The sequence below is a fragment of the Fusarium oxysporum genome, chromosome 1, assembly GCF_000149955.1.
Source record: "Fusarium oxysporum f. sp. lycopersici 4287 chromosome 1, whole genome shotgun sequence".
Lineage (NCBI taxonomy): Eukaryota > Fungi > Ascomycota > Sordariomycetes > Hypocreales > Nectriaceae > Fusarium > Fusarium oxysporum.
Window position 1 is genome coordinate 2,763,290 of NC_030986.1, and position 23,721 is coordinate 2,787,010.

General features: G+C 49.0%; 10 protein-coding genes across 14 annotated transcripts; 7 read left to right on the plus strand and 3 right to left on the minus strand.

Annotated features, from left to right (window-relative positions):
• The first annotated feature begins 85 nt into the window (after positions 1-85).
• On the plus strand, positions 86-3,888 carry FOXG_00356 (DNA repair protein REV1). Its single transcript, XM_018376651.1, has 2 exons — positions 86-572; positions 624-3,888. The coding sequence occupies exons 1-2, from the start codon at positions 328-330 to the stop codon at positions 3,796-3,798; spliced, it is 3,420 nt and encodes a 1,139-aa protein (XP_018232259.1). The 5' UTR covers positions 86-327; the 3' UTR covers positions 3,799-3,888.
• A 1,888-nt stretch (positions 3,889-5,776) lies between these two features.
• FOXG_00357 (uncharacterized protein) lies at positions 5,777-8,690 on the plus strand. Its single transcript, XM_018376652.1, has 2 exons — positions 5,777-6,697; positions 6,752-8,690. The coding sequence occupies exons 1-2, from the start codon at positions 5,933-5,935 to the stop codon at positions 8,480-8,482; spliced, it is 2,496 nt and encodes an 831-aa protein (XP_018232260.1). The 5' UTR covers positions 5,777-5,932; the 3' UTR covers positions 8,483-8,690.
• A 159-nt stretch (positions 8,691-8,849) lies between these two features.
• Positions 8,850-10,308, plus strand: FOXG_00358 (ER membrane protein SH3). Its single transcript, XM_018376653.1, has 2 exons — positions 8,850-9,161; positions 9,217-10,308. The coding sequence occupies exons 1-2, from the start codon at positions 9,074-9,076 to the stop codon at positions 9,795-9,797; spliced, it is 669 nt and encodes a 222-aa protein (XP_018232261.1). The 5' UTR covers positions 8,850-9,073; the 3' UTR covers positions 9,798-10,308.
• Positions 10,088-11,871, minus strand: FOXG_00359 (thymidylate synthase). Of its 3 annotated transcripts, none has more exons than XM_018376655.1 (3): positions 11,803-11,871; positions 11,144-11,745; positions 10,088-11,092 (listed from the first exon to the last, which is right to left on the minus strand). In XM_018376655.1, exons 2-3 carry the CDS (start codon positions 11,269-11,271, stop codon positions 10,243-10,245), a joined length of 978 nt encoding a protein of 325 aa, XP_018232263.1. In that variant the 5' UTR covers positions 11,272-11,745; positions 11,803-11,871; the 3' UTR covers positions 10,088-10,242. The 3 variants fall into 3 exon arrangements, with proteins under 3 accessions (XP_018232263.1, XP_018232262.1, XP_018232264.1); XM_018376654.1 differs by lacking the exon at positions 11,803-11,871 and having other exon boundaries at positions 11,144-11,272; positions 11,513-11,795; XM_018376656.1 differs by lacking the exon at positions 11,803-11,871 and having other exon boundaries at positions 11,144-11,795.
• A 164-nt stretch (positions 11,872-12,035) lies between these two features.
• Positions 12,036-14,660, plus strand: FOXG_00360 (amino-acid transporter Arg-13). Its single transcript, XM_018376657.1, has 2 exons — positions 12,036-12,958; positions 13,007-14,660. The coding sequence occupies exons 1-2, from the start codon at positions 12,851-12,853 to the stop codon at positions 13,892-13,894; spliced, it is 996 nt and encodes a 331-aa protein (XP_018232265.1). The 5' UTR covers positions 12,036-12,850; the 3' UTR covers positions 13,895-14,660.
• FOXG_00361 (benzodiazapine receptor) lies at positions 12,185-15,232 on the minus strand. Its single transcript, XM_018376658.1, has 3 exons — positions 14,789-15,232; positions 14,638-14,725; positions 12,185-14,587 (listed from the first exon to the last, which is right to left on the minus strand). Exons 1-3 carry the CDS (start codon positions 14,898-14,900, stop codon positions 14,230-14,232), a joined length of 558 nt encoding a protein of 185 aa, XP_018232266.1. The 5' UTR covers positions 14,901-15,232; the 3' UTR covers positions 12,185-14,229.
• On the plus strand, positions 15,169-17,970 carry FOXG_00362 (cell division control protein 6). Of its 2 annotated transcripts, XM_018376660.1 has the most exons (3): positions 15,169-15,277; positions 15,420-15,738; positions 15,798-17,970. In XM_018376660.1, the coding sequence occupies exons 2-3, from the start codon at positions 15,690-15,692 to the stop codon at positions 17,558-17,560; spliced, it is 1,812 nt and encodes a 603-aa protein (XP_018232268.1). In that variant the 5' UTR covers positions 15,169-15,277; positions 15,420-15,689; the 3' UTR covers positions 17,561-17,970. The 2 variants fall into 2 exon arrangements, with proteins under 2 accessions (XP_018232268.1, XP_018232267.1); XM_018376659.1 differs by having other exon boundaries at positions 15,179-15,738.
• Positions 17,971-18,124: 154 nt separating this feature from the next.
• On the plus strand, positions 18,125-18,457 carry FOXG_17866 (uncharacterized protein; the record flags this gene model as incomplete). The annotated part of the gene is made up of 2 exons (XM_018397870.1): positions 18,125-18,167; positions 18,279-18,457. 2 exons carry the CDS (start codon positions 18,125-18,127, stop codon positions 18,455-18,457), a joined length of 222 nt encoding a protein of 73 aa, XP_018232269.1.
• Positions 18,458-18,758: 301 nt separating this feature from the next.
• On the plus strand, positions 18,759-22,302 carry FOXG_00363 (uncharacterized protein). Of its 2 annotated transcripts, XM_018376662.1 has the most exons (3): positions 18,759-18,781; positions 18,880-19,961; positions 20,014-22,302. In XM_018376662.1, the coding sequence occupies exons 2-3, from the start codon at positions 19,329-19,331 to the stop codon at positions 21,949-21,951; spliced, it is 2,571 nt and encodes an 856-aa protein (XP_018232271.1). In that variant the 5' UTR covers positions 18,759-18,781; positions 18,880-19,328; the 3' UTR covers positions 21,952-22,302. The 2 variants fall into 2 exon arrangements, with proteins under 2 accessions (XP_018232271.1, XP_018232270.1); XM_018376661.1 differs by lacking the exon at positions 18,759-18,781 and having other exon boundaries at positions 18,856-19,961.
• FOXG_00364 (molecular chaperone HscB) lies at positions 22,173-23,576 on the minus strand. Its single transcript, XM_018376663.1, has one exon. It carries the CDS (start codon positions 23,407-23,409, stop codon positions 22,627-22,629), a length of 783 nt encoding a protein of 260 aa, XP_018232272.1. The 5' UTR covers positions 23,410-23,576; the 3' UTR covers positions 22,173-22,626.
• Positions 23,577-23,721: the final 145 nt, after the last annotated feature.

Here is a 23,721-nt window from a genome sequence, read left to right on the forward strand (position 1 = left end):
GAGGTGGCTAGTGCATGTGGCTGTGCGCGCCTTATCACGGGTTATCGTGTTTATTCGCGTTTCGGCGCTCCACTTTACGCGCTCTTGACATCATTCAGGCTTCTTGATATTTGTGACAACCTCATCGCCACAACGCCAGTATTTGAAGCATTAGCGTTTCCAACAGTTGTGGTGAACCCTGCACTGCATGATGCTGTCCTCCCTTATCAAATTTCCGTCCGAGGCTGAATTGTGATGATCGAACTCTGTTAACTGGCGCATCACAACCGCCACTACCATTGTCGTTAAGATTATCACATCGACGAGTTGATCGGGAAAACAGCCAGAATGGGGAGTGTTCTCGAGAAAAACTCCTCGCAAGTGAGAAAGCGTATCGAAACGCACAAATTTGAAGACGAAGGAGGGGAGGAATACGAGGGTAGTGAATTCAATGGGTTCAACGACTATTTCAGGCGCAAGAAGATCAAGCTTCAAAACCTCGATGCTGAAATACGAGCCAACTCAGATAAACCTCAAATATTCAAAGGGATTGTTGCTCATGTTACTGGATATACCCAACCACCATTACATGTGTAGGCTTATTTTTTGTTCCTGGATAGGATTCTCTTGCTGACAAAACTTAGTCTTCATCGTGAGATTGTGCAGCATGGTGGTGGGTTTCTTCAATACCTAGATTCAAAAACAATGGCGACTCACATCGTTGCCTCGACGCTCCCCCCTAAGAAATCTGTCGACTTCAGCCGGTACCGGATCGTTAAACCGGCATGGATCATAGATTCTATCAAGGCCGGGCAAATTCTCCCGTGGTCTAACTATCGGGTTCTGGACGAAGGACCAAGGCAAAAAGTTCTCAAGTTCGACGGTGGTAGCGGTCTGTCGCCGTCAACCCCTCGTTCGAAACAAGGCTACCGTGAACAAACAGAGAACAGTTTCTACGCGAACCAGTTTAAGGCATCTTCTTTGCCTAGCCAGTCTCTAAGTCAAGTTGTTGAGAAGGCTCGGACCCCTCTTCGTCCTACAAATGGTGCAGACACGACACCTCTAATGGCAGATGTCAATAGTCTCTGCTTTAAGAAGCCAGCAACTCCCCCAGGTGTCTCTCCAAAGGATCAACTAGTTGTGGCTTCACTGGATTTAGAGGCAACTGATGGCGAAATGCTTGGACCTGAAACAGGAATTCTTCCTGTGCCTGTAGCACAATTCACACACCCAGACACTTCCAAGCCAATGACATCCGAGGAGCATAATGCAATGCTATTGTCCGATCCCAGGCTAAGGAAGTCCTCAACGGCCAACCCGGATTTCCTTAGACAGTTTTATTCTGAAAGTCGACTACATCATCTCTCAACATGGAAAGCCGAGCTGAAATCGAAGATGCAACGGCTTGCTGCAGAAAAGGGTCAATCTTGTCAAAAAGCCAAGAAGCGACTTGGCGCGAGACGATACGTCATGCATGTTGACTTTGACAGCTTCTTCTGTGCGGTTTCATTGAAGAAAAATCCCGAGTATATCGATAAGCCAGCTGTTGTCGCGCACAGCACAGGGTCAGGGTCGGAAATTGCAAGCTGCAACTATCCTGCACGAGAATTTGGCGTCAAGAATGGGATGTGGATGAAATCGGCACTTGAAATGTGTCCCGAACTGAAGGTACTGCCCTATGATTTTCCTGCATACGAAGAAGCGAGCCGTCTATTTTACGAATCAATCCTAGACATTGGCGGCCTGGTGCAGAGTGTGAGTATTGATGAGGCTCTAGTCGACATAACGCCAATCGTTTTGACAAATTCCAACTCGGAGGGCACGGGCTCTGATGCCGAAAACACGGCTCGGGAGCATGACATGGCAGACAAGCTTGCAAAGGATCTTCGCGACAAGGTCAAATCTCTGACAGGTTGCCATGTTTCGGTCGGCATTGGAGCAAACATTTTACAAGCCAAAGTGGCGCTTCGGAAAGCGAAACCTGCAGGTCAATATCAACTGAAATCTGAAAATGTCTTGCATATAATGGGGGATCTCAAAGTTGATCAGCTTCCTGGAGTTGCCCGGAGTATCGGTGGGAAGCTTGAGGACATTGGTGTTACTCACGTTAAAGACCTGCGAGAAGTTTCGAAAGAGCGTCTCACGTCAATTCTTGGACCTAAAACAGGCGAGAAACTCCGGGAATATGCTCGTGGTATTGATCGCTCAGAAGTTGGAGAGCAACCACCTCGAAAATCCGTCTCGGCGGAAGTTAACTGGGGCATCCGATTCATCAGCCAGCCGGAAGCAGAAGAATTCGTCTGTAATTTGTGCAAGGAACTTGAGAAAAGACTCTCGAATGAAAATGTCAAAGGACGTCAGTTAACGATGAAGATCATGAGAAGAGCGATAGACGCTCCTCTGGACCCCCCAAAATCATTAGGACACGGCAAATGCGACACGTTCAACAAGAGCATTACCTTCGGGGTGGCCACCAATGATGGGCAAGCAATCGGCAAGGAGGCCGTCAATATACTACGGTCTTATAAATTCAGCCCTGGTGATTTGCGTGGGCTGGGAGTACAAATGACGAAGCTGGAACCTGTCAAAATCAACTTTGCGGCCCCTGATGGTAGCCAGAAAAAGTTGGCTTTCGGGACTTTTACAAAACCGTCACCAGCCAGGGAAGCTTCCTCAACGGAGCAAATTGACGAAATCGAGAGCCCTGGAAAACAGAGGCAGACACCGAGCCGTGAAATTTGTCAGGATCCTATCGCTGATGATCCATTGACACCTCGAAAGCAAAAGATCCATCCTGCTATGGCATTGACCAAGGCCAGCGACGATGACGTGAAAGCAAAGACGCATCTCAATATTTCTGGAACCCAGTTCATCATTCCTAGTAACGCGGACGCCACCATCCTTGCAGAGCTTCCCAACACCATTCGCCGTAAACTGATGGCTCAGGGGTCACGAATGTCAGATATCCACGTCGAGTCTCCTATAACCGAATCAAGATCCCAGAGCCCCATGCCATCTGACGCATGCCCAACTCAAGTTGATCCGGAGGTCTTCAATGCGTTACCGGATGAGATGAAGACCGAGATCCTGGCCACTTATGGACGAAAAACCAGGCAAACGACACCTCTCAAGTCCCCACATAAGGATAGTGCAATGGAATCGAGGAAACCCCCTACTCCATCGAAACGCGGTCGACCACGGGGGTTGTTTGGCAAAGCTCAGCGGCAACGGGATGCCCAAGCTGGTCTTTTACAAACCAACTTCCGTTCGCTGAATCAAGTTGGCGACGCCTTCGAGGATGAAGATATTGAAGAGCTGGATCCAGAATTTCTCGCCGAGCTACCTGAAGAAATGCGAAAAGAGGTCATTGAGCAACATAGAAAGCGTCAGAGAGCCAGAGAGACAAGCCTGGAGACACCTTTGCGTAGGAACAGCACGCCCAATCCTGAAGGGTTATTGCCAGGTGGCCAGTGTAGAATCCAATTTCCTGTAGTGCCACGCAAGATCTCATTTTCTACCTCAGGAGTTACCTCAACGCGGGAGATTAAAGATATGATAGATGCTTGGCATTCAGAAACAAGAAGGTTGGGCCCGCACCGCCGGGACTTAGCGGTTCTGGAAGATTTTCTAGTGAAGGTCATCCAGGAAGAACGCGATTTGGAAAAAGCAACCAAGTTGGTCAAGTGGTTGGATGTGATAGTTGAGCAGGATGGTAGAAAAGGGCGAGGACAGGAGGTTTGGCGACGATCGGTGGAAGCTATCAAAGTGATTGTGCAAGATGCTGTAAAGCAACTAGGCATGGCTCCATTGAAACTCTGAAAACGTTGGTTGCACACAGGAAACTCTGACACCATAGATTATAATTATATACCCCCTTTTCATTTAAAAGTCAAAATGCCCATCTAGCAACGCGTAAAGTGAAGCCAAAGGCGTTAAAGCAGGATAACAAAATAAGGTGTTTGTTTTCAACACAACACAATATAAGGCGTCATACACTACGCCAAAAAAAAACACAATAACCTTAATGTTAAGTCTCAGCAGATACCCCCTTTTCATGATTTTCCATATTTTGCTCCTGGATTCTACTCAGTGTCAACATGTTTATATGTCAGACCGATAAGAGAGACATGCCAGATATAATAGTCAACACAAACAAACCCCTAGGTATTTGGTGGATGGCAACTCCATCGGGCGCATCCCCTCCCTTTGCAAGTTCGTACACGCTCAACCTCAACGGCCCGCCACAAATCTGAGACGAATTGCCTTCACACGAGTTCTCACAGTCTCCGTCGCCGAGCCGGACTGAAAGACTCGACAAATACGGCGCACACCAGCATTCCCTGTCCGTGAAATCAATTAGAAAGTTTCCGGAGAGCAGAACACTCAAGACATACCTTGACCATTCGAGCCCAGCGTACTGATATTGTGTACCATTCGAGGCACAGAACTCGAGACAAATGGGCACTGTCATCTTGCCTGCCATTACAAGGTGGGAGCCGCCGGTTAGAGCCCGCTCCTGCGCCGAATCCTGTATCTGCATGGTTTCATTGTAGCAGCCATGGTATTTGTACTGTCCAGACTCTCTATATATGCCCGGGACTGTTCCATTAGACACAAGCATTTCTTGTGACTTGCAGAACGTGACAGTCGTCAGCAGTATTGCAGCTGTTCTGGAGACCTTGACCATATCTGACAATCAAGTTGTGCTTCATGAATCTCGGGTCCAGGTTGAGCTAAGACAGCAAGGAAGGGAAAGTGACACGGTAAAACAGAATTCAAAGAATTCAAGGAGAAACCCAAAGCCTCTTCATTTGAAAACCACTTTCCCATTTATGAGGAACGGTGGGGGCGTCTTTGCGTGGTAATGCAACTACTGGAATGCACAGAGAAATTGACGGATTCCCCAACTCAGCGATAAGCACGGTCTAGCCCGGAGAGTACCGGCTTCATTCAAGTTATGCAAGTCTCTTACAGATGGCTAGTCGAGCAATCTCGGTGGCCATTAGCTAACACCATGGTTGCGTTCAGAGATGGTGGTAGGACCTTGTATACCTACGAGATAGGTATCTCCATCTATAATTGCCAAACCCGTATTGTGAGAGACTTTCGGTTACGGAGCCGAGTAAGATATGAAGCACCTAAGACTGCATAGTTCTTGGGGCTACAGTGACCTTAATGAAGACAATTGGTAATGCGCTGCCTTAGGACTCCTGTTCCTTGGGTTAGCTCTGCCAGCAAAGAAGACACTCTGAGAGTGAAAGTATGAGACTTCAAAATAAAATTGTTTACTGTGCCATTTTAGAGCTTCCAGTTGTCTGATCCAGCATAAATGCTGAGTTACTGATACGGATATCTCTTAATTGTTTTCGGGACGCCCTCTTCATGTGGAAAAGGAGATGAGCTCCGCGCATTGTATTTTCATGGATAGGCTACGCAAATATTGAGAAGCAGTCTGACGATAAAACTATTCGACTTAAAAGGAAGTCTATATATCGGATAGGATAAAAAATTTGTTAGGCTTTAACTTACCTACCTATTTAGCAGCATCGACATATTGGAGCTTTATGGGGGTGTCTTTAAGCAGCCTCCAGATTTCATTTAGCTTATCAATGTTAGACTGCTTGGTCCATATAGAGAGCCCCGCCATAAGTGTTAACAAACGCACAAAAGACCTCTATACTCTATCGGAGGTTTCATCAGAATGCGGGGAAAACACATTGAATCTGGGGTAGTTTTCGTTCATCGGAATCGGTATGTGGAGGAAATGCCGAACCGAAGCCTGGACCCTCATTTATACCTTCAAGATTCTGCAAATCATCTCGGTGCATCTTCTGCCGACAACTAGTTCGATATGGAATGGCCATTGCTTCCCATGCATTACAAAAGGATACGGTGAGAACGAGCACTTGAGGAGGAAGAGAAATGATGAACCAGCCACTTGTACTTCACCATCATGCTTGCTTTCAAGGCTATCTTTGTGGCGATCTTACAAATTTCTTCTGCCTCACTAGGCACATCAAGATCAACATCAAAACCATGTCGAAGCGTGGCTCCGTCATTTTGGCCAGATGGAATTGCTGTAGATACAAGTTACAAAGCCAAGACATCCAAGCTCAGCAGGTTCACCCTCAACTCAAGATCCCGCGTTGCCACAGTCGACTACGGGACTGAACGTGCTGGGTTACCCTTCTTTGAGGTCGTCGAGCTGGAGAAGCCAGTCCAAGTTGAGCTGAGGTTCAGTGAGGCTTTCATTTACCTCAAAGAGCCGTGGTCAGATGGGCCCTATCTTTTTAACACAGGTCAGGCAAACAGCTTTCGAGTCGAAACATTCAACATCACACAACCAGGTTGTTACAAATCAAGATTCGTTCAGGGGGGGCAACGATGGCAAGCCCTTCGACTCTTGACTGACAGTTTTGTAACTATCAGAAACGTGGGGCTTGAGTCGACCATCAACACAGTTGAAGTTCGAGACCTTCCCGGTGCCTTCTCCTGCAGTGATAACATTTTGAATGACATCTGGAAGCTTGGTGCTCGGGCAACGATTGATTCGTGTTTGGGAAAGTCCACGCAACCAGCAGTATGGCAGATTGATCCCAACAACGGTGCATATGTTGCCAATCAACGCCCAGCAATGACCATTGAAGGCCATTCTTTCACTAACTATACACTGGAGTTCGATGCTTTCATCGACCGAGGTGGATTCTGGTGGGCAGTGGTATGATACACAACTCTTGTCTCAATGCGATATTTCTGACTAACAAACCCCCAGGCGCAACCGTTGGCATTAGATGGCCTCCACATTCAGTTAACGGGAGAAATGCCTTCCAGGTCGTCCTTCGCCAACACCAACAACACTGTGACGCCCCCAAACACTCTGCTCCTAGCAAGTGGGTTTGGATTTGTCAACCAGACCACTTTGCCATCTTATATCTTGGCTTCGACCAAGATTCCATTCTCGGTGAAGGAAAAGACCTGGTACCGCATCAAGACAGTGCTTGGTGGAGAAGGAAAGCTAGAGATTTCAGTTGATGGACGAGAAGTTCTAAAAGTCAACTTGACAAATTATGCCCCTGGAGGAAAACCTGTATCTACAACTGGGCCTTTCGGCTTTGGTGCTTGGCAAGACCAAGCAGCATATTTCCGGAATGCCATTGCCTATGACACTGCGAACAAATCTGTGATATACAGGAACCCGTTGACCGGCCCAGAAACACTAGTTGAATATGGGACGCAAGAAAACCTGGGTACTGTTTGTCTTGATGGCCCGAAAAGAGATCGCCTTGTTTGGTTGGGCGATTTCTACCATACGTCTCGCATCATCGGGGCCAGTACGGGTGGATTCAATTATACCAGAGGTACTTTCGACTTCTTGCTGCAAACTCAAATCCGGAGTGGGCAAATAGCCATAGCCCCCTATCTTGGGTACGACCCTACCAAAACTGGGACTCTTTCGCTAGAAAGAGTCTACGGTCTGGACGATTATCAGCTTTTGGGCTTCCTTGCATTCGCCCACTACATCCGGCAGACGAACGACCTCCAATACGCGAGGAAGACTTGGTCCCAATGGGAAAAGCAGCTGTCGTGGCTCGCCAGCAACATCAATCCCACAAGCGGCCTTGCTGACTTCGGCTTTACCTTCCTCGGTGCTGCCCAGGGAGGGTCCTTGGGCTCTTGTGCCACAGTCGAGACCCTCAATGCTGCTGCAGACATCGCCGAAGCAATTGGCAAGAAAACGTCTCCAAAGTACCGTAAGTTGGCGACTGACCTGGCACGATCGGTTAACCAGAAACTATGGAACAAAGCCCTGGGGACCTATGGTTATGCTTTGGGAGACCTAAATACCTCCTCAGTAGCTGGTACTGCTTTCTGCCTCTCATCCGATGTGGCGTCAAAGGAACGAGCAGTGTCTGCTGTTGCAGCCCTTGACGAGTTACAGCTTGGCCTGGGGTACAAAGATCGTTCGACTCTCGATGATCACGGTATCGAAACTAAGATCTCTCCTAACACTAACGGACTTCTCCTCCAGGCCATTCTCGCCGGCGAGGACTGGGACAGGGCCGCCAAGCTGATATACAACGTCTGGGGTGCAATGTTGAAAGACCATGAGACAAGGAGCGGCGCAAGTTGGGAGTATCTCACGCCTGCCGGTCAGCCAGGCCTGGGTGCTTTCACTAGCCTGGGTCACCCGTGGGGAGGCGCCGCAACCTACATCCTTACCGAATGGGTCGCTGGTTTGCGAAGTGCTGATGGTATTCAGGGCTTCGGGTACAAGAACTGGGTAGTGAACCCAGAGCTTGGAGCTCACATGGGTCTTTCTCATGCGAGTGCAAAGGTTCCTCTATATCCATCAGGAGAACTCGAAGTCAAGTGGTCTATTAAGTCAAAGAAAATGGCCGTTCAGATAAAGGCACCTCCTGAGACAAAGGGTGTTTTCTGGATTGGCAAGACGAAGAAAACGTTGGAAAACGACTCAAGCTATCAATTCACTATTCAATTGTAGATGTTTGATTGTGGCGTTGATGGGGATATTAGCCTCCAAAGATCCTGAGTCTTCTATTCTAACATCTATCCTGGGGATTCGTCGGCAAGGCGAGGCACGCATTATATTAATAAGACGATTCTCTTTCGCTGGCCTCGAGTTTCTAGTGGCCAAGAGACAGGTCAGAACCTTGATATTATGGAAGTCAGAATGAGAACAATTATCCAAACTATAAGTACCTTGAATATGTAAAATGGACGATGTTTGCGGATTTGTTATCAAACATCAGTTGTGGCTCCGCACGCTACTCCGCAAATCTCCAGTCTACCACCGATTTGGAAGGTAGGTGACCTGCTAGCCTAGCTTGGTGGTACCCTTACTTTCGTCCCACCACCTCTCCTCTTCAGTTCTCTCCTCTCCTCCTCCACATCTATCTAACACGTCCATCGTCACTATCACCGAGTTTGATCTCGAGCGCACTGCGGTATTGCTTCTCTGGCTCAATTCTCGCGCATTGTCGTTGTCCAGCTATCACGGGACACCTCCTACGCAACTCCGCATTTTGCGACAAACCTTTTGCGCCTACTACAAAACCCCTCCAAATCAATCATCATGACCTCCTTCATCGATTATTCTAAGAACACCAGGTCGAAGAATTACCATGGATCCGGCTCATTTGCAACCTTTATGATCATCGCTCGTAAGTGGACCGTACGCGACCAATCTATCGCACTCGCGCTGATCCATGTCTCTAGCTGTGTGCTTCTTCCTGGGCATCCTTTTTGCCTCATTCCCTTACGACTTCCCTCTTCTATGGACCAAGGCTCCTGTGCCCGATAACTTCTTTGATCACCTCGAAACACATCTGAAGTTTGTACACCAGTCTCCGGCGCTCATTAGCCGTATCCTCCACATTGTCATCTCTATCGGCTTCATCGGTTTCTTTATTAAGCTCTTCCGCCCCAGTGAGGCCAACTTCCTGTTTGACGGCGCGTCCCTCATTCTTTACCTGATTGGTTTCGGTGTCTACGTCGCCAACATTGTCAAGGCTCTCCGAAGTGTTAGTGCCGAGATCTGGACCAACGACGGCTTCGATGGCAAGACTCACGAGGGTGAGAGCGGCGAGCTTATCCTTGGTCGTGAGGACAGCTTGAAGGTTCTTTCGGCCAGCAATACCATTCTTGCCCTTGTTCTTGTTGGCATTCTCGTTCTGCAAGTCGGCGAGTGGTATGCCGAGAAGAAGGAGGCTGATGACGCCGCCGCTGTCGATGCCAAGGAGGCCTCTGAAAAGAAGGAGGGTTCCCCTAGCAAGGCCTCCACCAAGAAGAAGCAGTAAAATGCTCTTTCAGTGTAGCATCGCAATGTCAGGGTTAACGACTTGTGGGTTCGGGTGGTTATTTGGATAAGTGCGTTGATTGCACACAAATGCACTAGTCACTGTATAACTTGTAAATTATTTAATCGACATCCCGTGTGCTTCCCCAGTTGTCACTCTGTTCTTCATTCCGATTTAACCCAACATCACCACCGTATAGAATGATAAGAAGCGATGGACTCTATCATTATGAGCTCTCGTGCCAATCACTTCAGGAGGCATATACGAATATACAGATCCAGGAAGTAGTGTGCATGACAGTCGGGTTTCTGTACGAAGCAATATTCAATCTCAATAAGCATAAATGCACACGCGGGAGCCAACACGGCCCCTCGTTACTTAACTCTAACAACGCAGTCTATTTCGAGCTTTCGATAAATTATAGCACACCACATTATTACACGAATCATACAGACATTTTCATCGCAATTGTCTTATGAGGGTCGTAGCCCTTAATGGTGAAATCTTCCGCTCTCCATCCGTCAATACTTCCGCCCTTTTCTCGTGAAATTTCCAACTCGGGGAAGTTTCGTGGCTCACGCTCTAATTGAGTGTTGAGGGCGTCAACGTGGTCGAGGTACACATGAGCGTCACCCATGACATGAGTAAGGCTTCCAGGAACTAGTTCACAAACATGGGCAAGCATGTGAGTTAACAGCGCGTAGCTGGCAATGTTGAAGGGAACTCCCAAACCCATATCGCAAGACCTTTGATAAAGCTGACAATGAAGATGGCCCTGAGGCTTAGCTTCTGAGTCGTCATCCTTGCTCCGAGGATAGGAGACGTAGAACTGCGCGAACATGTGGCAAGGTGGCAGAACCATCTTCTTCATATCGGCAGGGTTCCAGGCAGAAAGAACCAGGCGGCGGTCATAAGGGTTAGTTCGTAGTTTGTGGATGATCTCGGCAAGCTGGTCTACACCCTGACCTGTGTAATCCGTCTTGGCATCAATATATTCGGCACCAAAGTGTCGCCATTGGAAGCCATACACGGGGCCGAGATCGCCGATCTCACGATGATTGAGGCCGAGGTTGTCAAGAAATTCGCGAGATCCATTGCCATCCCAGATCTTGATGCCAGCTTCACTGAGGCTGTTAGAGGAAGTGTTGCCTTCGATGAACCACAAGAGCTCGGCAATGACTGCTCGGGTGAAGACACGCTTTGTAGTAAGGAGAGGAAGAATGAGAATTCCGTTCTTGTTCAGTGAGAATTTCAGGGGCCGAGGAGCGAAGATGGAGTATGTACCAGTGCCGGTGCTATGTGGATGATTAGAGTGTTGCCTGGTAATAGATGCTACCTTCTCTTACCGGTCCGGTCGACGCTCGCCGTTTTCAAGGATTTCTCGGACAAGATCAAGATATTGATGCTCTTCGTGGTTGATCGACTTTGAGCCGTTCGAAGGCTTTGAATCCACGATATTCTGTGTCATGGTCATACTGAGAGTGAGTATTGTTGGCTGCTGCTTGGGAATGATTGGGTCCAGATGTATTGAAATCCTAGGTAACCAGATTCCCGAGAGCGGATGAAATCAATTAAACTTGCAGTCGCGTCGTGTCGCGTAAACGCGACCACCCCGCTGCCCCACCATCGTTCTGGAGTTGGTGGAGAATACTTAAACCGAACCGAATATCAGGGTCCAAGGATGGGATACCTTGGTAGGGAAGGTAAGTACGTACCTTATCCAGCTCATGAGAGGTGCTTTCTCAGGTACGAGGTCATACATGGCAAACCAACATACTAGAGCATTTACTGAGCATTCAAATTGGCTTGAGATTTCTCTGGACTTCCGATGCAATGATTGGGAGCGAGAAACGGCCCAAATTCTAGCATGGAAGTTGGAGAATACTGGACGTTTCTTGACCGAGCGACTTGGTGTTGTTTTCGACGCGGGTTAATATGGAAATAGTGCCTAAGATGGTTCTTTAGCAGACTGCAAAGGTTCTTGTTAAGGAGTGTTTCCACCTACGCAGAATTTTATCCTTGACTAGGTGCAACTGGGTTATGGTTGGCCTAGACATCTCCTGGTCTTTGGTTGATGCACCGGTGTCGGAGTGGGTAATCTTATCAATCAGCGATCAAGGTGCAGGACGCTAGTCAGGAAACTTCCCCAAGGGGTCAAGGTCCGTTCCATATTGCAGGGGAATTCCAATTGATCAGGGAGATCAACTTTGCAAATGGATCCGTTTGACCCGGAACACTACTCAGACAATATTGAGAAAAACCCCTCGTCCCCTGTTGAACCACAATTATACGAGACGAACGTAAAGGAACCCTTGAAACATCCAGCTCCAAGGTGTGCACGTTCGATCTGATAAAGAAAACTATAGTCTGATTGGTTGAATCTTTGTGAAAAGCGGGCGATCTGATGTCACATGCTGAAATGTAAAGAGAATTTTCTCTTTGGGGCCTGATGCCCGAAAACGACTCTCACAGCAAGCATCTCTCTGCGTGACGGTTCACCTTGCAAATTCGCAGCACAGGGCAGCGATTATATGTCACAGGCATTGCCCACAAAGTTGCGTCGCACCTTGACAGATCAGCTTGCCCTGTAGCTGCGAGGACATCATATCCTTCTAATCCTCGTTTACCGACTTTCGGCGGTTGTTCCACTGACTGCGACTGCGCTTCAGCGACACATAGCACAGCTATATCCGATGCATCCCGCACCCTAAACATCTCAAATTTGTCTACTTGTCAACTACCTGGGTAGCTTCTGGATACTGCTCGGCGATACATCGAATTTAAAGGCACCAAGTACCCCGAAACTGCAGCCTTAGTCTGTGTATCTACCTTGCCTTACCTTAACTACCTTACTGGACCCATCCTCCGATCGCTTATAATATCACTGGAGTGCCCCTCCTTCGAAGCTTTTTGACAATACTTACTAGGTAGCCACGACACCGCTTTCCAACACTTGCTGTCAACCCTAAATAGGGTGCTCAACATTATACGTCGTTTCTCTTCGCCCGTACATTCTTCTCTCGAGATCGCATTTGATTAGCGCCATCGTTTCCATGGAGCCTAGCCCTATATCTGTGGAGGTTGCTGGCCATGCGCCCAACTTCTCCCTCAAGGAAAAGACGGCGCTTATGGAGGCATTTGAAGACGTACTATGCGGATCGGTATGTGTCTTCGTTTGAGCCAGTTCTTTGAATACTGACTTTTATCAGTTTGCTGGCGCTGTGGGCAAATACATCGAGTATCCGTTCGATACGGTCAAAGTGCGGTTACAGAGTCAGCCCGATCATCTCCCCTTAAGATATTCTGGTCCATTGGATTGCTTCCGGCAGTCTATCAAAAGTGATGGAGTTCTGGGGCTCTATCGTGGCATTACAGCTCCCCTAGTGGGTGCTGCAGCAGAAACAAGCAGTCTATTTCTATTCGAGAGTCTTGGTCGTGAATTACTGTTCACGAGCAGCCTAGTTTCCCGAGAACAAGGACTCTCACTGCCATATCTCTGGCTGACAGGTGCATTTTCTGGAGCTTTCACTTCGTTTGTCCTCACTCCAATTGAGCTTGTCAAGTGTAGGATTCAGGCTCCCATGTCGGCTGATGGATCTGCCGGCCCTCCTCTCCGCCCTATACCTGTCATCAAGCAGGTTTTCCGCCATGAAGGCCTTCGGGGCTTTTGGCATGGTCAGCTTGGTACACTGATTCGAGAGGCTGGTGGTGGTTCTGCTTGGTTTGGTGCCAAGGAGACAGTAACAAGCATGTTCTACCAGCTCAAGACGAAGACCGCGACATCAGCAACAGAGAAGCAGATAATTCTTGATACACCCTTACCTTTCTGGCAGCAAGCGATTGCTGGCGCATCAGCGGGTGTGTCATACAACTTCCTCTTCTTTCCTGCAGATACCATCAAATCACGCATGCAAACCTCGACTGTCAGTGATCTACGCCAACGACGAACATTCTGGAAAGAGGGAGCGATGCTTTGGGAACAACATGGGATACGAGGCATGTACCGTGGCTGTGGTATTACATGCTTCCGGTCTGCGCCAAGCTCTGCCTTCATATTCATGGTTTATGATGGGATGAAGCGGCACTTTCCTTTTTGATGATAACGGAAAAGAAAACTGGTCGAGATGATGTGTGTGATAGATCGAGTTTCAATATTACTTGGAAAGGAAATTTTATCTACGGATAGCAGCGACTGGTCCAAGCATCTATGGCGTTCAAATTTTGGTTTGACATAATGTCGATTATTGAATTGGAGCATCGATAGAGGGTATCTCTCTGGGGTCGAAAGAAGATAGCAAGGACGATGCTTTTGATATTAAGGGGATAGAGCGAGTTTGGCTTTGAAATAACACAAGCGCAACAACATATAACAGTCCTTGTTGTAGATCAATACTCATGACTTATGCAGAACTGCATTCATCATAAGATGGGCTTACTCGTCCTTTACCTCCTTGGTCTTCAAGTCCCAGTTGTTCAGATGACCAATGGTAGTGCATAGGTAGGTCGCAAAGCTGAGCCAGCCGAGGTAGGGAACTTGACTCCACGCAGCAACAGAATCAATGGAACTGTAGAGGTAAGTAAGGTAGCCGTTGACGCCGAGCAGGGTCACAATGTCAACCGACGCCTCGATTGGTCGATACAAGCCGAAGAAGAGGGGGGTCCAAATAAGGTTGAGGCCGAGTTGAATTGAGTAGAGCGTCATTGCACGTCGAGTGTTCACGATAGTCTCAGGGCTTGAGAAGGGAGAAAGACCAATGTCAGCAACTCGGTAGGCGGCATAACCCATGAGACTGAGAAGGGTTAGTTATGAACGTCAGTGACTTAGCCTGGCGATCCTCACCCGTAGAGGACGGTCCAGACAGGGCCAAACAGCCATGGCGGAGGTTGAACCGAAGGTTTCTTGAGAGCAAGATAGGTCTTCTGAGTCTCTAAAGCCAGGCAATGAATTAGTCAATAGTGATCGATTGATATGGACGTGAAGGTCAACTCACGAGTGGCACTGAAGCCAACGGCTGTCCCAAGGCCAATGGGCAGCAAGACGGATAGGGCGGGCTTCAGGAAGACCGCGTCAGGCAGTGTGAGCGCGGGAATATATGTAGTCATGATGAGCACTTTACTGTCGGCGATCTTGTTGGCAGTAGATGAGGGATGAGCAGAGAAATTAATTTTAGAGGTATCACAGCTGCATGATAATATCCAACGACTGAAGGACAATGACGTAATCCATTTTTTGGGGAAGGTATCCAATGCCGAGGCCCGGAGTTGTCAGATCATTAATTAGGTGTAGAGTGGGCTGACAGATTCAAAACTCAGATGCAGAGCATAAAATGGCTCCATCACGATCGAATTAAATGCCATGAATCTATGCAGAGTAGACCTGTCAATGCTTCTCGGTAGCGAACTGGCTACTCAAATAAGACAAGGGGAAATTTCTTGTGACTCGGTCTCTAAGCAACGAATACGTACTCCTGTACTCTGTAGTAGGCTACCCTCTCCACCGCAAATTGATATCCAATCCAATTATCACATCAGCGGACCAATGACCAGCCGCGATTCTCAGGGGTCTGGGGCTTGATTTACGCGTTAGAGTGGTGAATTGTGGCTGACTTAACCGCGTCTCAGTGCACTGGCCATATGTTTAATTGATCGTGGCCCGCAGGTCGCGTTTCTACGCGACTTCAACACGTCTTATGCCATATCGTGGCGCGAAGCGCCCTGAGTAATGGGGCTCCATTCTTAATATTCGACGCAGGACATAACCTGCAGTTGCTTTCGGCAAGCACCCCTCTTGCAACTTCCAGACCTTCACAACCCTATACCACTAATTGTTGGAAAGTGCTCTCGGCTTACAACTCTGCATATCTACACAAGTTGGAAGGAACCATTATAGCCATGGCTCGAGCAACACTAGGAAAGAGAGCCCGCGGCATTGATGAAACTGGTGAGTCTCTTCTGGCGGAAGGAACAAGAGCCTTGGTTTACTAATATTATGATTTAAAGACATGCCCTGCCCAGTGGCTACTCCTACGAAACGAAGTCGCTGCCTTGCAAAGACTGTTTCATACAATGACGAGAACCAAGATCCTGCATACTCCCCGTTCGATGATGATGAAGAAAACGACATATTGGCCGAGCTACCTGCCCGGAACCGAAAGTCTCCCTCACAAGCATCCACAAAGCAGAATCCTGTTACACCCTCGACACCCCGGCATCGAGATGCACTTTCAGTACCTCCTACTACGCCTCGGCATGCTGTCATGTCGGCAGGCAAACTCTTCAAGCGACTCACACCACAAACACCACTTTCACCAAGCACCATCCAAACCATTTACCATTCAGCACGACAATTGTTTGCCCGTGGAGCTGAGCCTGGCCAACTTATCGGCCGAGATGCAGAACGAAACCAGTTAATGGAATTCCTCGGACGATGCTCTTCGCCTACCCCTAGCGGTTGCCTTTATGTGAGCGGTCCACCAGGCACGGGCAAAAGTGCCATGATTACCGAGATAACTCGACAGTTTGCCAACCGCAAAGGTGTCATGTCTGCATATGTCAACTGCATGAGTGTCAAGTCTTCTAAAGATCTCTACACCACACTTCTCGGCGCGCTTGGCCAAGGTTTCGACTCTTCCGAGGCAGATGCGATTTCGAGCTTGCAGGCTATGTTCGTGCCCAAGACACAGTCGGCAACCGTCTATCTTGTTACCCTGGACGAGATCGACCACATTTTAACGATGGGTCTGGAAAGTCTGTATCGCGTGTTTGAGTGGTCGCTACAAAAGAACTCATGCCTGGTTCTTGTCGGTATTGCCAACGCCCTGGACTTAACTGATCGTTTCCTTCCTCGACTCAAGGCCAAGAACCTGAAGCCTGACCTTCTGCCATTCCTGCCCTATACCGCAGCCCAGATCAAGAACATTATCACCATGCGACTCAAGTCCCTGATGCCTGCTGATGGAAAGGAGGGTCACGTGCCATTCATTCACCCTGCTGCTATTGAACTCTGCTCCCGCAAGGTTTCGAGTCAGACTGGGGACCTTCGCAAAGCCTTCGAGATCTGTCGCCGTGCACTTGACTTGATTGAGACCGAAACGCGTCAGAAGTACGAGGAAGAAGCGAGGGAAGAACTTCTACAGATGACCCCTTCGAAACGACCTCTTGGGGAAAACATCAACGGCGCGTCCGGTGGTTCAAAGACCGTGTTTCAACTAATGGCGAATTCTTTGAGGGCTCTCACAGCAGAAACTGCACCCCGGGCATCGATCGGACATCTGAACAAAATCACAGCAGCAGCTTTCAGCAACGGAACGACACAACGACTCAAGGCACTTAACCTCCAGCAGAAGGCAGCACTCTGTGCCTTGATAGCTTATGAGAAACGAACTCGGGCTGCCGCTAAGATGGCCAACAACGGCGCCACACCTTCCAAAAAGAAGTTTTTGGCACCAACTATCAAGACTTTATTCGATGCTTACTGTCAGCTCTGTACCCGCGATTCGGTTTTGCACCCTTTATCGAGCTCTGAATTCCGCGAGGTTGCCGGCAGTCTCGAAACATTGGGGTTAGTCAACGCATCCGATGGAAAGACCGGAAGCCTTGCCGCACCACAAACACCCAGCAAGCGAGGTCGCAAGACTCTTGCCGCAAGTGGAGATGAGCGGAGAATCACGAGCTGTGTTGTAGAAAAAGAGATCGAATCTGTAGCCGACGGCGTTGGCGCAGGCATCCTAAAAAGCATTTTGAGTGGAGAAGCATTGGATTAGACTGCAAAAAGCATTCAACGGGAAGGTATCATGGCATAGCACTGTATGGCGTTTTGGCTTGAGTTATTAACGATGGGTTCTTTTCATTACTCTTCATCATTGTCTTGTATCATACTGCGCCAGGCGGTAGCATGGGTCTGGGCGGGATTCCAGAACTCTTTGGATGGATAATGATACCATGTACCTATGTAATTGTAGTTTGAGATTTGTTTGAGCCGCAGCATAGAATTGGTTGGGGGTGACGAACAGACTAGAAAGTTAAAAAGGCATGGATAACATAGAACAAAAGAATACATTGGAAACCACCTCATTGAAATGGTTGAGTGCCATGGCTCCTTGTCGAATAGACCTTTCGTTACCTCATAGCTTTTTACACTCGCGGAAATTTCATAGAGTCTAGCAGAGTCGATAACAGTCGAGAACCCTGTCAGCCTACCTAGCCAGATGCAATGTGCCCTTGCATTATTTTGATGATATCAAAAGCATCTCTACATATATTGCAACCTAGGATTCGTCGGCCTCACCCCACGACAAGGTTCCACTAAGGAACGTGTCTGTCGCGTCATGGCCAGCAGTGGCGTCTGCACCGGATCCATCCGCGCCGCATGTTAGACTAATCCTATGGATGTGGTTGGCAAGGAACACTGCATCAGGTAGAGAATGCTGTGTTTCGCGTCCGTTCTGTATGATGGCATAAAAACTGACAGCCCGGAAACAGTCAGATACTCGGAGGTAGTAAAAGCACAGGGCAACGGTAGTCCAGCTGTGATTCTGGCAGCCTCGACGACAGAATGCACTCAGCTGGCCGTTTCCGCTAGTCGCCAGGCCTGTCACTTTTTACCATCCATGATCCAGGCATTTGGCAGGAAATGTGAGCCAAGCTCGTCGAGACTTTAACCAAGCTTTTCTTGGCGGTGCGATGTTCTACAAAGCCTTGGCATCTGCAGGCTGACAATCTGGGTAGGGCAGATTCGAGATGCCGTACATGACTGTACTAATATGAGAGATCAAGTCATATGCCCAATTGACAGAAATTTCATCTTCAATCGGGGGATGTGCTTTGCATTGAGGATTTCATAGTCATGCCCACTTCGCATGTTTTCGCCGCGCCTGAAAATGGTTGCTCTTATCCCAACAAGCTCCAACCGTTTCTCCATCTTGCTCGACACCGTTCGGGAGGCGCTAGGGACCACTACGGGGACCTCTGCAGCCGCTAGGAAGGTACCTTTCCAATTGGCTCTTTCACCCCCTCCCGTCCATCCCGCGATTGCAAACCTTCTATCATGCTGGCTTACAGGTACTAAGGCAGTGCTAGTTAGTGCCCAGTAGGTACTGAGTATCGTCCGTCACTTCTACTTGCTGCCGCTACCGCCGCCATCCATCTCCGCCTCCACGACCCAATATTCGTCATTCGCTCACTCAGGTCACATTTTCTGCCTCAACTCATCTATAGTGTATAGTATTTGTATTTCTGATTGGGTTTATTGTTTTTCATATTCTCGGCCGATTTCTTGGATGTCGATCTCGCACCCTCTCGTACCCCTCCTGCAGGCTTAGAACACGCAGCCGCAACCGCCGCCGACGCGCCCACAGATTGAAACGCCTCTGCTTCAACGTTTGTAACCGCCGCATACATATAATTCAACGGCTTCCCGATAAGACTTAAAAAATAATCCAGAGCAAGAGGCTGTGAGCTCTCGCTCCAAGGATTGCGACGTCGGTTTTCTGAGCTCGACGTCGCTCTCGACCTCGGATCCTGGTCCTTCTTATGCCTTTGGCACCACGTCTGGGAATGGGCCGCCGGTCGAGATCTTCTCCCTCGCTCTCCAATCCCACAGGAGCTCCTGGTCCTACGAACTCTAACGTTCCAAATACGCCTACGAACCTCGAGATATCTTCTCCTGCTGAGTCTGCTGGCTCAGCGACCTCTCCCGCCCCGCGGGCTACCTCCCCCACCGCATCTACCACCTCTTCTACGCGCCCAAGATTTCTTTCGCGCCTGAGCCTCCCTCTCTCGCTCCCTTTGCGCAATCGGAATCGCAATATCACCGACTTTCATATTCGTGCTGAGGAACCACACCGTCGATACAGTGCTGGCGACAATGTCCGTGGTGCTGTCGTCATAGTCGTCGTAAAACCTGTTCGCATTACTCATTTAACCGTATCGCTACACGGATATGTCCGTGTCTTAAAAGATCCGACTTCGGTCGCAAAAGCGCAAGGAAGTATCGTACTACCGCAGAATGGGGACTCGGCGCGCCCACGATATCACGGCAATGGTCTCGCAAGCCTTTTCCAAGACGAGCAGGTATTAAGCGGCGAGGGGAGGCTGGAACCTGGCAGATACGAGTTTGGGTTCGACCTACTGTTTCCTGACAAAGGACTTCCAAGCAGTATTGACGTAGGTTTACTGCTTTCCTCAATTATTCTCCCGTCACTAATTTACCATGCAGTTCGAGCGAGGGACCGTTTCATATATGGTAACAGCCACGCTAACTCGACCAACATCGATTGCCCCAACATCATCATGCGAGCGAAAAGTTATGTTAGTAGAGGATGTGGATGTTGGACTGCTGCCTGTCCCTCGGCCGCGCACCATCTTCTTGGAACCGATATCGAAACGAAATCGTAGGAGAAAGTCTATGGTGATGGACAAATCAACTGCAGCTCCCTCCGAGATCAACGAATTCAATTCGGAGCAAGATCCTTTGGAAACACCAACGGAAGACCTTCGTGAGCAGGTGACGAATCCGAGAAGTCCAATACAGAGCGATATGCGAAGCGAAATCAGCGGCGAAAGTGGCGTCAGCAACAGCACAAGCTTGAGTAGGCCGGAAGCCGCGCTGTCCCAGGTCGGGACACTCACATCGGCTAAGCAACAGGCAGTTGATAAAAAGACGATTACCGCGACAGTTGAGCTGCTGAAGGGCGGTTGCTTACCGGGTGATGCTGTCTCCGTGCGGGTCACGGTTCAACATACTAAAAGGGTGAAGAGCATGACTGGTGTGATTGTAACACTCCTCAGACAAGGCAAAATCGACAGCAACCCACCGAGTGCTCTGTTTGACGAGACTTTAAGTCGTGACGATGTGGCTCGCATTGATAAGGAGGATGTGTTTCCACGATCTCGGACCGGTTTGGGTGGTCTTTCGTTGACATCTTCGAGTTCTACAAGCATATTCCGTAAGGACCTTGACCAGAACATAGCACCACTAATCATCGACCCTAACACCATGCAAACGTCGGTCACCGTGACCGTTAAGCTACCTGACGACTCCTTTCCGACAATTAAAGGTGTGCCTGGAGAGATGATCAGCTTCAAGTATGTGGTTGAAGTAGTTGTTGACCTTGGTGGGAGACTGTCAAATCAAATGCAAACTGGCCCAGCCAGATTCGGACCTTATGGCCATGGAAGTGCAGACAATCATACATACGGGCCAAGAAGAGGCGCTAATATTGCAGACACTTCTCAGATGCGCCATGAAAAGGGCGTTATCGCGGTATCGATGGAAACAGTCGTTGGCACAACTGATTCATCTCGCGGTAAGAAAAAGTCGAGAGCTTCGCCCACTTCGCGAAGCGTACAGATTCTTGAAAGCGACGAAGAAGAGGTCCTAGGCCAAGAACCAAATTACGCCGACGATCCTCCCCTTGAGCCATACTCGAACAGCACGCCACTCTCGCCTGGTGGTTATTTTCCATCACAGGCCAATGGGAGCCGACTTCCAACGATCCCTTCTCATCCTCCGCAGCCATATTCACAACTGGTTCCGGTGCAACACCCGTCGCTCTGGCCTCAAGACGTTGCTGGGACAAATTTAAGCGGCCCTGTTCATTCTCCTGCCGCGCCTTCATACATCCCATCTCCGGAGATACTTAATCAGAACAATCTTTCCGAGAAGGAGAGGATTAGGCAAGCAGAAACACGACTTTTACCAAGCCAACCGCCGGAAGCGGGCCCATCAACAAGTCATGATGACGAAGATATATATGATGCAGAGGATACGCCCCGTGTTCCTGATCTTGGTGGTGGCTTTGTTCCAAGTGCTCCCAACGCTCCAAGTGCCCCTGATGCGGGACCTTCGGCCCCTACAGAAGACGATGTTGACTTGCCAACAGTGCTTCTCCCAGGGGTTGTTGAAGACAAACAGGAACTCGAACGTCAACGGCTTTTGAACGAAGCCAGTGCGCCGCCAGATGTTCCTGAGGACATGCAACGACGAGCGGACGAAGGCCCATCGAGGGAGGTGGAAGCTGATGCGGAAGCAAGCGCTCCAAGTGCCCCAGTGGTGGATGATTATGATGATTTTCCAGGTTATGGATCTAGTGCGGGACCTTCTGGGACTTCGAGGCATGTCGATGGAGAGCAGCTGCCAGCCTACCAAAGATAAGCTGGTGTACGTAGAGGCGTGTGTATTGCATAGGCGTATGAGTGTATGGGATATGATGGGTATGCTATATAATTTGCTGGCGCATAGGTGGGAACCCTAGCGTTTGGATATATGATGAAAGTCAAATCATGATAAAGTTGTTACTGCCTGTACCAACAAATAACAATAATTATTATTGAGGATGAAGATTAGCTTTGAGCTGAAGTTATTTCTTGTACGAAGTTCCAGTCATTGATTTCATTAGGAAATCAGGATCTACTATCCAACTCTGGAGATATTCATACAATGATATACAAAGAGGGTCACCAGTACCGTGAAGTCAGTGCCAGGCAACTCGCCTTCGAGGTCATCGGTCATCTCGAGGTTGCAGGACGAAGAAAAGTCCCAAACCCCTGCAGCATGTTGCATATCTTCGATCTAAGATTGATGAACAGCAATCCACCCCCTAGTCGAATGCGAAAAACTTGCTTGACACATCACTCCAAGAGGAAGCTCCAGGCCTGAATCCACTCCCATTATAAGATGCTATCGTCAATTAAAACCATGCGAGTATCTTCAAAGCAGCGCTCATGATACATCGGTCAAGTCTGGTCACATATTTATCTTATCTATCATGTCAAGAGAACCTGGGTGGTACCCAAGCAATGCCACCAGGACTTTTTCGTTTCTGTCTATTTAATGCTGCAGCACAACATGATGGCCCCTCTCCCAGTTATCCAAACTTTCCTTGATATTGACCCAATAGCGCAGACGCACAGCCTCATGTTTCGCAGCCTCGATATCATCATGCTGAAACGCGCGCTCGAGTACCTGTTCACTCTCCGCAATGCGTGCATCGTTCGCGGCACGAGGTTCGTCTAGATCTTCCTCGTGCTCGGCATCCTCAATCTCCTCGCGCGCCTCAAGCACAAGCATTAATAGTTCTGGCTCTTCCACCTTGAGGGTCTCATCGTTGGCGACGTCGACACCTCGAAGAGAGAGTAGATATTGTGCTCGCAGAAGAGGGTTAGAAAGCGTCTTATAAGCCTCATTTATGAGCGCTGACATGGCCTCGGCACGAGCTTTGTCCTGAGCAGGATGCATATCCGGATGAGCCCGGGCTTGCAGACGGAGAAACTCACGGCGCAACGCGCGAGTATCGATGGGAAAGTGTCCTGCCGGAGGAGGACCATCGGGAAGCGTCTCAGGGAAGAGGTCATAATGTGTCGAGGGTGGTGCACCGGACGAGGCCGGTTCTTGCTCGGCCTGCGCGGCACTAGATACGGCGCGGGCATGAGCTCTGTTCGTTGCTGGGCCCCGAACCGCCACTGCGAGAGCTACATGATGTCGTGTGGGCGTCGCTGCTACAGACGGTCGATGCGATGGCACAAGAGTTGAAGCTCGGCGAACTCGGAGTTGACACCGGACACAAAGCCGAGAAAGGTCGCGCACGGCGGGAGAAGTAACAGAGTGTCGCATGCTTTTAGGGCACTGAAGAACAAAGGTCCGGAGAAAGAAGGTATGTAGGAGTGCACTGAAATGAATGAATCCGAGACAAGAAATTTTACTGATAAAAAATAGATGGCCGTTCCTGGCGAGTATAGCTTTGGAAGGCGTTTTCCCGATGGATGTCGTAATAAATCGTTAGCGCAAATTTGACCTCATCGGTTGTGGCGCGCAAACGGCTTGATTTGTGGCGTTGGGTTGTCATGATGGGCTCTGTACCTTTACCTCTAGCGGGGCTCTTACCAGTGAAACCAATGTGTTGGGCGCCCTATCATAAGTACCTGT